Raw genomic sequence first — 15,171 nt, forward strand, 5'->3', positions numbered from 1 at the left:
CAGAGCTTCATGCCGGGCCTTGAACAGGAGGTTGGGAAAAGAGCGAAGGCAGGCCCATGGCCGGCAGAGCACTTGGAAGCAGTGGTTCTATCCTTCACCCACCTCCATCCAGGCTGCACAAAACATGGAGGCATCTCTTTAAACAATGAGACGTCTTTCTCTTTCTGGCCAGCACACGTGCACAGAAGTTCTGCACGCTTGGAATTCCGGGCTCTACTCTGAGAAGCTTCAAAGCACGAGGGATTGGAGAGAGGGAGGGGAAGCCCCGAACTCCCTGTGAGGCAGCCGCAAGCCTGGGGGGCAGAAGTAGCTTCTTCTCAGTGCCCTCAACTCCCGACAGGAAAGTGCAGCAGAAACTCCACTGCTGGGAAGGGCAGATCTGGTCAAGTCAGACCCCAAAGTCCAAGTTTCATGGAAATTTGTGCTTTTCCTAAAATTCTTTGAGGGGCCTGACAGTCCTCAGGGAGAGAAGACCATCACCTCAAGAGGAAGAAGGTCTATTTGGGGTCCTTTCCTCTCTAGGATCAATGGAGACACCAGGAGCCTAGAGAAGAGCATGGCTGAGCCCCGGGGAGAAGGCAGCGGCGGGCTAAGGTGCCCAGGGCGCTCACCGGGGAAGGTGAGGTGAGGGGAAGCAGCAGAGGGCCAGGGGGCCAACTAGGAAAGTCTGGCTTCTCCCCTGGCTCACAGAACTCCGTCCAGCTGGAGCAGCCTCCTGGCTCCCTGGACAGGGCTGCAGCAGTGACCAACCATCCCTGGCCAGAACTGCTCAATCTGGGGCCGCAGTGCCCTCTCCCCCCGGGACTCCCGGACCCTGGCCAGGAAGAGCAGACACCACGTCTGAGCCTGGAACTAGACAGTCCCCCACCTGGGCAGCATGCACGGTTTAGTCTCGGCTCCCTCCGTCCTCTGTGGCTGCTCGAGCCCCCTTCCCGGGGCCTGCCCCCGCCCCCACACCTTCACACAGGTCTCCCTCTGTGCGGTAACACACCGGCCCCTTTCCTGGCGATTGGCTCCGGCCAATGTCTGCCAAGGCTCCAGATGAGGCTCGTTCTTCTCAAAGCTGGATGGGGGATGGGTTTGGGGCTGTTGTTCTGAACCTTCAGGTGGGAGCCAGGGGCCAGGTACTCCGGGAAGTGGCCAGAAGATAGGTCGGGGCAACTCCCCAAACCTGGTCCTGCCTGACTGGCTCCAAGATTTAGGATTCCAGATACCATCGCGAGCTCCCCGTGTGCCCTCCTTCCTGCCCTCCGCCCAAGGTCCCAACGCGGAGCCCCCCTAACCCTCCACCGCTGCTCCTTTCTACCACTTTGCCCGCTCCCTCCCAAGTCTTTTCCGTCCACGGTCTAGGGCTCGCGGCCTGCGCCTCTGCAAACACCCCCCGCCCCTCCGATCCGGGCAGAACTCCGAGGGGAGGGGCCGGAGGCCCCCCTTCCCGCCTGTGGTCGGAGGGGGCAGCGCCGCAGCTCTGGGTTGGGGGGAGGACAGCAGCCGTCTCTGCGCCCCGCCCGATCAGGCCACTCAGCACACTAGGGGTGGGGGTGGGGGGCGGGAAGCAGGGCTAGCGGAGAGGGGGGTCCGGTCCAGGCAGGTGCGGGCTCTGGCTGGGCCCAGGCCGGCTCCGGGGGCGGGGTCTCAGGTTACAGCCCCGCGGGGGGCCGGGGGCGGCCCGCGGTTTGGGCGAGTTCGCCAGTCTCGAGGCGGGCCGGGCGCATATAACGGGCTCGGCGGACGGGAGAAGACGCAGAGCGCTGCTGGGCTGCCGGGTCTCCTGCCTCCTCCTCCTGCTCCAAAGGCCTCCTGCATGAGGGCGCGGTAGAGACCCGGACCCACGCCGTGCTCCTGCCGCCTCGCTGCGCTCCGCTCGGGCCGGCTCCGCCAGGCCCCGCGGTGAGCCATGATCCGCTTCGGGGCTCCCCAGACGCTGGTGCTGCTGACGCTGCTCGTCGCCGCTGTCCTTCGATGTCACGGCCAGGATGTCCGTAAGTCGCCCAACGCCCCTGCCTGCCACCCTTCTGTGTCTTCCCTCCGCACCCTCCCCCCGCGCCCTCTCCCGCTCTGGAGCCGGTGTGTCCGGGTTAGAGTGGCTCCCGGGGTCACGGCGCGCCGAGACTTGGGTGCAAGATGCGCAGGAGCTCACCTAGCGGAGTTCTGCAAGTTAGGGGCTCTGCCCGAGAGTCCTCCGGTGCGGGTCGCAGCTGGAGGCATTTGCAGGTCTCTACGTTGCGCATGAATTTGAAACGTGCAAAGTGTCGGGGGTTCGAGATGTTTGAGCACAGATTTAAGCGCACTCTCTTCCACCAGCTTTGATAATTAGGCAGGCGCACACGCACACAACTCACCTCCTCGAAGCACTCGGAGTTCAGCAAAAACAGGTCTTGGCCCATCGATCTTAGAAGTTGGAACGGGCACTAGCGAAGGAGTGAGGAAGGGCCAAAGGGCTGACCTCGCAATCTTGTCCAGGGGTTGGTGGCTGGAGAGTTCAAAGGGGAGTTAGACAAAAGAGATGCTCTGAAACTGGTGGGCTGAAATCCGAGGCCACAAAGACGCTTCGGAGAGGCGCTCTGAGACCTCAGCGCCTCTGGCAGTTTTCCTCCCCCTCCCGGCTGGCGCAGGAGCAAGGTGCAGCCCTCATTCTCATCTCGGCTTTCGCCCGGCCTCTAACGGGTGCAGAAACTTCCCGTCGGAGAGGCCATCTGAAAGGCGATAACATTCCAACCAGACTGTGCTTTTCAAACGCCCCAGAAAATAGCGCCCCCTCCCCGCGGTCTTCCCCTCCAAACCCCGGAGGTACTACAATGAGTTACTCTTCTAAGTTTCTGGAGCTCGCTGAGCCAGGCTGCGGGCTGTGGGTCTGTGTCTGTGTGGCAGGGGAGGGGGGCACAGTTGGTCGACTGCTGTAACAATTTCAACCGAATGTAGTTAGAGATAGCAGTTTTACAGTCTAGTCCAAAGGTGGTTCGGATCGCACCTTTCCATCGCCTCCTTTGGTAAAGTCCCACTGTCTGGGATTATATTCAGAACAAACGAAGCCTGGAAAGTGTATTAGGTAGAGAGGACTTTTTTTTTTCCCCACGTGTTTGGGCACGTTTCCGATGGCTGGGATTCCAGCCCTGTCTTTGTATGTTACAGATTGTAAATCAATCGCAGAAGAAACTTTTTTGGGGGGGAGTCACAATCCCTCTGCCGACCAGGCTCTATTTGGTCTCTCCTGCGAAGGCTCTGGGCCCAGGAGGACTTTCCCTTCATTAGAGCGGCTTTGAGGCGGGGGCAGGAGATTCTGGCCAGTCGTCGGGCGCTGCGCTGAACTGGCCGCGCGTTCCCGGGCACTTGTTGGAATACGGTGTGTCTATAAGTGATCCCGGCTCGGACTGACTATATTTTTGTCTTCATTTCGCACGGACACCCGTTACGGAAACTTAGTGCACAGTGAAATTAGCTAAGTGACCTTAAAATAATTCCCAAATTCTCCATCTGGTATTAGAAGCACTCACTTCAGTGGCAGAGCGCTCTCACCGCTGCAGCTTTCCCGGGAGTGAGTGAATTCCACAGTTTCTTGGGCCCAGATCTTCCTTCTCTCCAGGGGGGAGTGCATCGGGGCGGTTGACTTCGCTCCCTGGCGCATCCCCTCCCCCGGATCAGTGGACCCAGAGAAGTGACGTGGGGGAAAGGCACGGTCTGCGTGGACGTCAGGGATGTCAGAACCCTAGAGCTCGGGCACGCCCCTCCTCCCATCTGTCCACGAGTTGGAGAAACTCACTGGAGGCGGCGTCTTTGACCCACATCTGCATTTCACAGCCCTCGCCTCCGAAAGTGCCCCTCGGCTGTGGGGAGAGACCTCAATCCTCCTTTGTGAGGCTTGTTTGCGTTGGGAGATTGGCAGCGATGGCTTCCAGATGGGGCTGAAATGCTGCCCGTATTTATTTAAACTGGTTCCTTGCGGAGACCTGTGAATCGGGCTCTGTGTGCGCTCGAGAAAAGCCCCATTCATGAGAGGCGAGGTCCGGTGGATTCCCCCGGACTCCCCGACCCCCTCTCCACAATGCCCCCCTGTGCCCGCCCGCCGTCGCCTCCCGGGCTCCAGCCCTGCGCACAGCGGCGGCGGAGCAAAAACAGTTCCCCGAAAGAGGTAACTTTTTAATTGGCCTGCTACAAAGGAGCACTTTATACCGCGTGCGGTAACGAGGGGAACAGGATCAGGCGCGCCGGGATGCTATCGGCAGCCGTTTGGAACAGCAATTATGGAGGTGCTGGGCTCCTCCGTCCACACCTAGGGGATCCGGTTACGGGGCTGGCTCCTTTCTGGGGCAGTCATTTAATCCTACTTTTCACCCTCCCAGGGTCTGTGGGCGAGCCGCGTCCAGAGCTGCAGCCGGGAGAGTCACCCAGCGGCTCCCACAGCCCGCGCCGCCCGGCCCCGCCCCCGCGCATCCCTGGGCCGCCCTTCCCAGCGAAATCCGATCCGCATTCGGGTGCACCCCCTTCTCCCGGCATTTTCTTTTTTCCACCCTGAGCCCTCTTGGGTGAGAGTGGGCTTTCCCTTAGTCCGGACGGGACACCATGAACCTCTCCTTCTTCCCCCTCCCCTGCCCCACCGCCCGCTTTCTGCAGTTCCAGCTATTTTAGCGGTGGGCGTGTCCCCGCGCTGGGACACGTGTACACCCTGGGATCCCCCCTACCCTCGCCGGGATTATCTGGCCTAAAGGCTGAGCGGGTTCTTACTGGTGGCAAAGGAAAAAAAAAAAAAAAAAAAGGTTTATCTTTAGATTTTCAGAGCCTCCTTCAAGAGCCCCAGGCAGGCCCATTTCTTTCTCCGCCCACCTGGTTTGTGGCTCTTTCCTATTATTCATCCCCTGCAGCTGCCACTGCTTTGGGGATTTTGATGAGAAAAACAGCGCTGGGCGCTCCCTAGCACGTGGTGCGGGCTCTCCAGCCCTTGGCGCTCTCGGGAGCGCTCTTGTCAGCACAGGTTTCGTTTGCAGGGTGAATTCCAGACGGCAGGGCGCTAGTGGAGAGGGACTGGTCCGTGCCGTTCTTGGTCTGCCTTCTTGGACGAGGACAGGCCTGGACTGGTTCATCTTAGCCCAGGCCAGGCGTTCAAACACCCTGCGCCCTCCCCAACCCCCATATTGAGGTGTTGTCTTCGGATGAAGTTAGGGTCTCTCCAGGGAGGGGAACGGCGGGAGGTCAGCACGGGTGGGGGAGTTTGGGGGCTGGAGGGGGTGTCCCTTGGCCCTTCCTGCCGCCCAAGCATTCTGTTAGGCTGCTGGGGTCCCAAGTGTATTTATTGTCTGAATCGGCCTATCCTCCTCCCCGAATTGGTCCTGATTCTAATAGGATTTAAATAATGGGACATAATCCTGATTCTAACAGCTCCTCCTTTCACCACTCCCACCCCATATATACACTTTTGGAGTCTGGCCGTTTATAGATTCTAATTTTTGTGGGTAGAATTTTCTACATGCCTTCTGCATTTTACCTGTCAGTTGTATTTAGCAAATCCCATAATTCCTAGAGGAAGGCAGAAACAAGGCCTCTGTACCTGTGCTGGGGTGGAGGGGGGGGGGGTGTCTCTGTTTTCTCCTCTCCTCTGTCTTTGCGGTTCCTGAGTTCCCATTTGGGGTCTCACCCCCTGCTCCCACTCCAGCTTGCCCCTGCCCCTTCACCTCTGCCCCAGGCTAGATGCCGGAAGAGAATATGCGGCAGTAGCCCCGCCCCTCCCCTCCCCTTCACTGCTGGGTCTGGATTTTCAGTGGTGAATAGAGAGCATAATGCAAGGTGCTCAATAAAGGTAACTTGAAGAATGGCCTAGAAAAATAATTTTCAAGTCCTCCATGTTCGGGTGGCCGGAGCCCGCATTCTTCAGCATTTGAATGATGTCACGTTGACTGCAACCTCTTTCTCTTTTTCTCTTCTGGCTCCCCACCCCCTCCCTCCCTTCGCTCCCCCTGCTTCCCCTGCTGGGCCGTTGGTGCAGAGAAGGCCGGCAGCTGTGTGCAGGATGGGCAGAGGTATAATGATAAGGATGTGTGGAAGCCCGAGCCCTGCCGGATCTGTGTCTGTGACACTGGGACCGTGCTCTGTGACGACATAATCTGTGAAGACATGAAAGACTGCCTCAGCCCCGAGACCCCCTTCGGAGAGTGCTGCCCCATCTGCTCAACTGACCTCGCCACGGCCAGTGGTCGTAATTTATTTATTTCCTGTTCCACATAAATAAATTACTCGCAGGTGCAGCACATGCCCTCCCATGGATGCTGGTCCTCTCTGCGAAGCACAGGGACTGGTTATCCATGGGACCCCAGCAGCGGAGGCCAAAAGGAAAGGCCACTTCTTGCTTGCAGGTTGACCCTGAATGAGCCTGAGACACTTAGAAGGGTCCTTCCTCATCCCAAACCTCCCCCCAGATACACTTCCGACATCTGGAAGGACAGATGTGATTCCACAGAGGTACCCTCTCTGGAATCATCTCTGCCAATCACTGGGAGCCACGATGGAGAGCACAAGCTCTGTGGGCCCGACTCCAGACAAATTCCTCTATGACCCACAGCTCATCTTCTCTGTAGAAGGCCGCTAAATATCTGGTCTTTAGTGGGGAGAAATCTCTGCCGGCTAGTGGGGAGACAGAGGGCAGGCTCCCTCTTTGAAATATGGACCCTCCCTGGCAGTTTCCTTTTGTGTTTACCTCTTTTGGAGTTAACTGCCAATTAAGATGCGAGTTAATAAAAGAAGGCGGAGCTGGGTGCTGGGAGGTGGGGCTGGGCGAGGACCCCGCAGGCTGCATTCCGGTGCAGTTTATTGACTCTCAGCCAGAACCAGTGCTGCGTAGTGTGTCTGTGACCCCTCCCCAGCACTTGGACACAGGCCCCATCTCCCTGTCACATGGGGGGGTCACATGCCTAGGCCCCTTGGGTGGCCCTCACTGTCCCCCTCCTACTCCAACGGAGAAGAAAGTGGAAAGTGAAGCAAGGAGTTGCCTTTCCTTAACACTTCGCCAACACTGGTGACCTGCTTTTCTGGTCCAGATTTCCGGGTCATTTCTGAGGCCCGCGTGCAGGAAGTGTTGATTGCCTCCCCACTTTGCTGCTACAGAGGGGGGCGGGCTCACTGATTTGGGATGGCCCTGGCTGCAATGCCCTAACTCCCATGCCCTGCTGTGTTCATGTGCTTGCTTCGAGGATACCCAGCTTGAACGTAAGACCCCTCTGACCACCTAACTCCTCTTCCGGGAGGGCTCGGGCTGCGGGAAGGGTTTCCTACTCTGTGGAGAGAGAAGAGACTTGGACCTTCCGCCAGCTTTTGGTGCTTCCTATCTTGGAGCTAATTAGATCGCTTCGTAGGCCCTGCTCCATTCTTTTGCATGCTGACTGCTTCTTCCATAACAAAGTCTGGGTCAGCTCCCTTCCTCAAGGGACCTCAGCAACCCCAGGACCCCAGTGACCCTAACATCCCAGCAGAGGGGACAGGAAGCTGTCCCCTTCCGGGGTTGTGTCCTTGTTTGTTCTGTTAAAGGGTGTTTGCGCAATGAGAACTCGTACTTCTTCATCTCACAATTTTTCATTCTTCTCTTTTTCCATTTGCAGGGCAACCAGGACCAAAGGTAAGGGCTTTTTCTTCTTCTTGTTTTTGGGCTTTCTTCAGAAGCAGTGTTATGCGCGCCCAGCCTGTGGTTGGTAGGCAGCAGCAGAGGGCTGTTTTAGGGGATACCTCGATGCTTGGGCTGCGGGGCAGGGTTTTTGTGCTCGGGGCTTGGTGCGCTTGCGTGGCTCCATCCTCAGATTGTGCCCTGTTTCAGGGACAGAAAGGAGAACCTGGAGACATCAAGGATGTAAGTACACATTATTCTCATACCAGTTGCTTCTCCTGCTCTAACTGGGTCAGCTCCTTGGACTCCCTCTAATACACCATCCTGTGCATCTCTCTCTCTCTCTGTCTCTCTCCACAGATTGTAGGACCTAAAGGACCTCCTGGGCCTCAGGTAAGAAAGGGAGAAATCCCTTCCTCCATCTCTTCCTCAAGTAACTGATCTGCAGGCCCCTGGCCTTGCCATCATCTCAACATTTTCCTCACCTTCAGGGACCAGCAGGTGAACAAGGACCCAGAGGTGATCGTGGTGACAAAGGTGAAAAAGTGAGTTGAGAAATGCTCCCTGACCCCCCCGTGGCCTCCCCAGGTCCTCTGAACGTCTTCCCCTCCCCCCATGTGCGTGACCACCACCTCAGGGACAGCCTGTGGCTGGGTGGTTCTTGCATCAGCCCTGCTTCACTTGGGTGCCCCTTTCTCTTTCTACCAAGGGTGCCCCTGGACCTCGTGGCAGAGATGGAGAGCCTGGGACCCCTGGAAATCCTGGCCCCCCTGGTCCTCCTGGCCCCCCTGGTCCCCCTGGCCTTGGTGGAGTAAGTATCCTTCTGTCCCCTCCCTTCAGGCTGTCCTTCCAGAACTGTGGCTTCTAAATTGCTACTCACACTTACCTGGCCGGCTCCCACAGCCTGTCCATGGGCTTCTCCCCAGGCCTGTAATTTAGTGGAGTCACATATTAGGCCTGAGACCGTGGCATTCAGGGATGACTTTTTTCACTCACTGGGTTTCTGCAAAGAAAGTCTTCAGGTGCCTGGCTTCCAGGCATCTGTGCTGTGTGGTTGATTCCTGGGCGTGGGCGTGGGGGTCGAGGGAGAGGATGACTGGGCGCTTGTAGTTACTTGGAAGCAGAGTGACCACTGTCCTTGGAAAACATTTAATCCCGGTCCTTGCCAGGTCCATTCCAAGCTACTATTCATTCTCATGAAAGAGGCCCACTGAGTGAAGGTGTGTGGCAAAAGTCATTTTTGGAATTAAGCCAGTCAACGGATCATATTATTGTCCAGTTTTTGCACGTTTGCCGTTTTGATGCTTGCTAGGTTATAAGTTCTTAAACTTAAGAGGCTTGCACATGCCTACGCCTTCCCTTGCTGAAATATTTTAAGGCTGTTGATTTTAGTCTTTTGCCGGGCAGTAAATTCCTGGGAATCAAATAAAAAAAAAACAAACTTTAAAGTGATGTTTTAGTTCTATTTCTCAATGTAGGTTGAACAATGTATTTACTATTTTAGAATTTAAAAAATAATTCTGTGCAATGAAATGCGGGTAACTGATACTCCTCCAAATAGCATTTTATCTTCCAGGGAAATGATTATGCCACTGGCATCTCGTAACACATTTCCAGAACGATTTTTCAGGAATCATTGGCAATTCTGTTCAATGCTAGGTTAGTCTCCAACAATTAGAGTTTATCTAAAATAGAGGGCTTTTTTTTTTTTTTTATCCCAATTTATAGCTTACCTAGTTGAGAAGGAACAACCTGGGGCCTCTCAAGCTCCTAATGTTGTTGGGTTTATTTGCAGAACTTTGCTGCCCAGATGGCTGGAGGATTTGACGAGAAGGCTGGTGGCGCCCAGATGGGAGTGATGCAAGGGCCGATGGTAAGGAAAGACACCAGTTTTTTGCAGCCAAAATGGCAGGAGGTGGCCCTTAGCAGAGCCAGAGAATCTGACAACCTCATGTTACAGATAATTGCTTAGAGCAGCTCTTCTCTATCAGTTATATAACCTCCCATGGGGTTAGCCCCAAGCATTTGGTTTTTAATGGTGATGGATGCCAGTTCTAATGACGCGCTGGAGTGACCAAGAAGAATGAGGATGGAGAGACACATCTAGGCTGAGGCTGGAAGGCCAGCCGCTATTGCTCTTGGAATGAGAACTGAAGAATGCAGATAGTAGCCACTGTCCTCCAGCACCCACAGGACTTCCAGCAGGAAATCTCAGGCCTGCAGCTCCAGCTTGGCACAAGCTAAATGAAACTCAGACTTTAGTAAACATGGCTGTGGTCCAGGAGAAAGCAAGGCCAGCCTCTCTATCCAAATGGTGCCTATAAATAAATAGATTGTTGCGTGGGGAGTGGGAAATGAGAAGGAGCAGCCACTGTAGGGCCCCTGCCCACAGAGTAACTGTCTGTCCTTTGTCTGGGCCCCTGGCTGGGAGGCGGGGGCACGCTGGCGGCCGCTGGTGAAGCATTTCCAGTGAACACCCTCTTCTTCTGTTTGCCGCAGGGCCCAATGGGACCTCGAGGACCTCCAGGCCCTGCTGGTGCTCCCGTAAGTACTGGGTCTTTCTGCTCCGTGCAGTGCAGACGCATTCAAGCTCTCTTGTGTCAGTCTGTGGGCTTAACCTGGTGTCCTCATGTTACTTTTTAGGGACCTCAAGGATTTCAGGGCAACCCTGGTGAACCCGGAGAACCCGGTGTCTCCGTGAGTACCTGCATGGGCCCTGCCCTCCCCCCAGGCCGGGGGGGGGGAGGGTGTCTCCAGTGATGTACCACGCAGACACCAAGACTGCCCAGAGCTTTCCCAGTGGAGGGCCCCGAGATGCCACTTAGCTCTGCCGGGATCTTTCCCAGAGAAGCCCAGGTGGCAAGGACCACCAGAGCTCTGTCACAACAGTCCCCTTTCTGGGTCACCCTTGGCCTGTGCTTCCTTCCAGGATAATCAGCTCTGCACTCTTGCTTTCTCTCAGCACAAAGTGGGCTTCCCCCCCACCCCCATCTTTCTTCCTTATGGAAGAACTTAGATTCCAAAGGCTACAATCCCGAAGTTTTGTCCACTGATTAGGTATCATCCCCCTCCAACCATCTCTTAAACTTTCTTACTTCGTTTGTAGGGTCCCATGGGTCCCCGTGGTCCTCCTGGCCCCCCTGGAAAACCTGGTGATGATGTGAGTATCCCTGAGTAGTCGAATGAGTTGCTGCGTCCTTTGAAAGGGTGTGGGGAGGATGTGCGTACTGGGGCAGTGATGCGGAAGCGCCCTCAGCCTGGCCCAAGGTGGAAGTGTCCTTAGGGGCAGGACTGGTCAATCAGAGCCACAGACTCTGTCTACCATCTACATTCCCACTTGTAGCTTAGCTTACGAGTGCCTGGGGACTGCTTTGGACCCATTGGGAAGGGAAATGATTAAAACATCATTAGCTCCAGGAAGGGAAATTGAGAAACGGGAGAAAGAGAGGGAAAACACAGGGGGAAAGATGTTGAGAAGGGAAAACAAAAGGAAGACGCTCAACAGCCCAACATTATCTTAGTTGTAAATGAGCTAGGAAAAGCGCAGCCTGAGTCAGGATGTCTGCAAAGGATGCAAACGAAGTGAAAAGATAAGAGTTGGCTCTCGAGCTGTTCTTATGAATCACATTAGACAGTGAAAGTCTCCCCGGGTAAGGTAGCCTAGCCCAGTCTGCAGAGCCTCGGAGGGGAGAGAGGAGAGTCCCCTGGGGAAGCTGCAGGCTGGTCGGGATGGAGGAGCTTGCCCATGCAATGTGCAGCTGTCCGAAAGAATACGTCATGACCCAGGAAAGGCATTCAAAGTCCGGAATCCCAAGGAGGTGAGGGAGATGAATAAGCAGGTGGGCAAAAGGCATAGAAGATGGGGAGGAGAGATGCGATCTGGAGCGCGCCCACTACGCTAACTTGTCTTCTGCTGAAGCTGAAACACATCTCTCTCCCTTCAGGGCGAAGCTGGAAAGCCTGGAAAATCTGGTGAAAGAGGCCCCCCTGGCCCTCAGGTAGAGCGCCCCCCCGCCAGCCTCAAACCTTGTTCCGAGTCTCCCTCCTTTGCAGCTGAGGCAGTGGCCTCACACCCAGCGCGTCTAGTTCAGCTAGCTCACTTCTAGAATGGAATTCCAACAGCCCCTACACACCTCCGCCCTCATGCTGATGTGTAGGATCCTCACACAGGCCCACGGGGCGGGGGGATGCTGGGCAGCTGTTGTTTACACCCATTTTGCATAGGATGGGGCAAAGCATAGTAAGGGGGGGGCTCTGGGATCTACTGCAAGAGCTGTCTAAGTGCTGGGCTCCTGACTGCCCTGCCAGCCTGAGGGAGCTGGCTCCGGAAGGTTCTCTAGCAGAGCAGGGCAGCCGTGACTCAGCCCTCTGCTCTGCGCCTTGAACATCTCCTCTCTGCACTGCAGGGTGCTCGAGGCTTCCCGGGAACCCCAGGCCTTCCTGGTGTCAAGGGTCACAGAGTAAGTATCATGGACAAGGGTGTTGGAAGGAAGTTATTGCCCAGGGGAGAGAAAAGCATTTGGGGGCATGAATCTTCCTAATAGGGTTTCCCAGAAGTGTGATGGAATGTTTTCTCTTGTCCTCTAGGGCTACCCAGGTCTAGATGGTGCTAAAGGAGAAGCTGGTGCTCCAGGTGTGAAGGTAAGGACCGAGGAGCACATGGGGATGGGGGACAGAGGGAGATGATGAGACACCTTTCTTTCCAGTCAAGGAGATCCTATTAAGCCAATGAGTTAGCACATCAGGTCAGCTTTGGTTGGGAACACCCAGTCCTACATCCTGCTGGAAGAACGGCAGGCTGGGAGAGCTCAGGGAGTTGTCCCTGGCAGAACTGAAGTTTGGGGGGTCTCGGTGCTAGCTGAGTTGACCAGAGCTTTTGGCTTCTTCCTTGGGAGTTTTCTGGGGGCTGCCAATGGGGACCTGCTCACTGACCCTGTGCATCTTTTTCCCAGGGAGAGAGTGGTTCACCGGGTGAGAATGGTTCTCCAGGCCCAATGGTGAGTATGAATATCACCCCCTGGGAGGGCCTCCAGACACTCTTCAGGCAGCTCCTAAAGCCTAGCAGATGGCTCTGCTATAGAAACCGCTCCCTTCGGGCAAAGTAGATATTCAGCTTTGCAGATCTGATCTGATTATGATTAGATCGAAAAGGTAAATTTATCGAATAGATGATTTGTTCAAGTTGCCCCAGCATTTCCTTGACATAGCCCTATGTTAAGATGCGTTTCAGTTTTAAAAAATTCCGTCTCTTCTCAACATTTGGGGGGGTTCATCTGTGGCACGAAGCGGGACGTGCCGGTGACAAGGCTCCCAGTAGGGAGCATTGGTGGTTCTGCCTGGGCAGAAACACCTTGGATGTGACGTGGGGAGACCTAGACGAGTGGCAAGATAGGCTCAGGGGCAGCCACACCTTTGCCTCCTGGGCATGTGCGTGCTCCCCGCTCTCGTGTCTGGGGAGGACTGGCAGAGTGTCATTGAGCCAGCTCATGCTTGTGTTCTGGCGTGTTCCAGGGTCCCCGCGGCCTGCCCGGTGAGCGAGGACGGACTGGCCCTGCTGGTGCTGCAGTGAGTAATGACAAGGCCAAAGCCACCATTTGGCCCATACTTCGGAGTTTACAAGACACTTTCATATAGGGCTACCCTTGACCCTCCAAGCCACCCTGGGAGGTGTAGAGCGTATTGTCATCCTGCGGGGATGGATTCGGAGTGTGCCTGTCACGAATTCCCAGGCCCGGTCTGCATAGTTGAAGGACTGGGGTGGACTGTGGAAGGGTTGGTTGGTGGGGGCGGGGCTCTCCCTTAGCAGCTGGGATTATTCCGGTCATCCCCTCACAGCCCCCACGCACTCCCAGTCAGTCCAGTTTGAAGTTATGGACAGACTTCAACTGGCTACAGTGCCGTGCTACTTTCTGGTGTTGAGATGATGCTCTAGAAGAGTGTTCACAGTCTCGCGTCACCTCATAGGGCCTTTATACTTGACATCGCTGCTGTGGCTGGCAGTACGTGGCCGCCGTGGCTCAGGCACTTCCTAGGGTCAATACCTCATGTGCTTCATCTCATCTAATCTTCCCTTAAATCCCGTGCAGTAGAGTCTATTCTCCCCATTTTATTTTATTTTTTTAAGGATTTTATTTATTTATTTGAGAGTGCGAGCATGAGCAGGGGGAGGGGGAGGGGCAGAGGGAGAGGGAGGAACAGGCTCCCCGCTGAGCAGGGAGCCCAACCCCACCAGAGGCAGGGCTCCATCCCAGGACCCTGAGATCATGACCTGAGCTGAAGGCGGATGCCTAACTGACTAAGCCACCCAGGCGCCCCTATTCTCCCCATTTTAGAGAAGAAGAAACTGAGGCCCAGAAAGGTTAAATTGCTTAAAGCCATGCTCGGCAGCCTCAGAGTCTGGTGGCCTCTTGCTGATGGGGGCAGGGAAGGGCGTGGGGATCTGCAGGGCATTTGCAGCCAGAGGAGCATGCAGGTGTTTAGCTCTGACCCCTCAGCGGTAGAGAGCACTTGCAGGCGCTCGGTCAGGCGGGTGATGTGATGAAAGCTGTGTTTAAGAAAGATTATGCTTTCTGTTGAGCTCATACCCCAGCCACCCAAGCGCCGAGGCCCCTCCTCACAGGCCCTTGCGAGGCTGGCCTAAGTAAATCAGCTTCACTCACTCTGCAGCTTTCCAGATAATGTATCTGTTTGGCAGAAATTTCCCTCAAAAGCAGATCGGTGACATAACAGGCAGCCTTGACCCCCATTTGTCAGCCAGGGCTGCTGAAGGGCTTTGTCCTGGAGTCACTTTGTGTGAGGGGATTAGAGAGGGCTGGGGCTGCCAAGAAACACTGCTATTTCGGCGGATTATTCGGACCTGGCTTGTAGCTTTTTGGCCAGGCTCGAAGCCACGGTGGTTGCACCCTGTGAGGGGCAAAGATGAGCTGCATCCCTGTTCTTCCTCCTTCCTGGCCACAGCAGGCCCTGCTTCCTGCTCCTCCTTGCTGGTTCCTGTCCCCACAGTAGTCTGGCTGGCAGGCCTCGCATAGGATCTGGCATAGAAAGTTGACAACGTCACATCGTTCCAAGTGCAGGCCTGCTGTCAAGGCTGGGCCCGGGCCTGGGCTGGGCTGGCCTCTGCCCGCTGTGGTCACGTGCCCCCTTGGGCCAGACGGTGCCCTCTCCCAGCCGTGCTGCAGGCAGAGCCTCAGACGCCAGCCCAGCGCAGGCCTCCTGGAGCAGTGCTCAGCTCCCCTTTGCCCATGCTGGGCTCCAGGCCTCTTCTCTGGCCAGCCGCTGGAGGGAGGGGCTCCAGAGTGTCCCGAAGCAGCCAGCCTGGCCCAGAAGGGGCTCTGGCCAATGCTGAGGCTTTATGTGCCCTCTGACATTTTTTTCTGTCCAGTCTCCTCTTGCTTTCCTGTTTAATACCCATCTGGAGAGTCTCTGTCAGGAGAAATGGACCATAGCCAGGAAGAAGATTTGAGTCTTTTTTAAAACCTGAGCTCCCCCGAAAGCATCCTTCTTCAGCACCCCAGAAAAGGTAGAGGCAGGCGGGCGGGGCTCACCTTGGGAAAGGTCGCCTTCTGGCTGGCTCTGGTCCCCTGCCA

At 55.8% G+C, this 15,171-nt stretch overlaps 1 protein-coding gene across 1 annotated transcript in view; it reads left to right on the top strand.

Moving 5' to 3' along the window:
• Positions 1–1,830: 1,830 nt before the first annotated feature.
• COL2A1 (collagen type II alpha 1 chain) overlaps positions 1,831–15,171 on the top strand; it is a 30,683-nt gene continuing 17,342 nt past the window's right edge. Inside the window, exons 1-16 of the mRNA XM_045868507.1 lie at positions 1,831–1,982; positions 5,978–6,184; positions 7,584–7,600; positions 7,796–7,828; positions 7,946–7,978; positions 8,077–8,130; positions 8,295–8,396; positions 9,381–9,458; positions 10,085–10,129; positions 10,229–10,282; positions 10,692–10,745; positions 11,530–11,583; positions 11,992–12,045; positions 12,173–12,226; positions 12,538–12,582; positions 13,097–13,150. Coding sequence (XP_045724463.1) covers positions 1,898–1,982; positions 5,978–6,184; positions 7,584–7,600; positions 7,796–7,828; positions 7,946–7,978; positions 8,077–8,130; positions 8,295–8,396; positions 9,381–9,458; positions 10,085–10,129; positions 10,229–10,282; positions 10,692–10,745; positions 11,530–11,583; positions 11,992–12,045; positions 12,173–12,226; positions 12,538–12,582; positions 13,097–13,150 — 1,023 coding nt within the window. The 5' untranslated portion in view covers positions 1,831–1,897. The remainder of the gene's footprint in view (positions 1,983–5,977; positions 6,185–7,583; positions 7,601–7,795; positions 7,829–7,945; positions 7,979–8,076; positions 8,131–8,294; positions 8,397–9,380; positions 9,459–10,084; positions 10,130–10,228; positions 10,283–10,691; positions 10,746–11,529; positions 11,584–11,991; positions 12,046–12,172; positions 12,227–12,537; positions 12,583–13,096; positions 13,151–15,171) is intronic.

Source organism: Mirounga angustirostris, unplaced genomic scaffold, assembly GCF_029215605.1.
Source record: "Mirounga angustirostris isolate CCGP_5_RB_7025 unplaced genomic scaffold, mMirAng1.0.hap1 SCAF_5, whole genome shotgun sequence".
NCBI classification, from domain to species: domain Eukaryota; kingdom Metazoa; phylum Chordata; class Mammalia; order Carnivora; family Phocidae; genus Mirounga; species Mirounga angustirostris.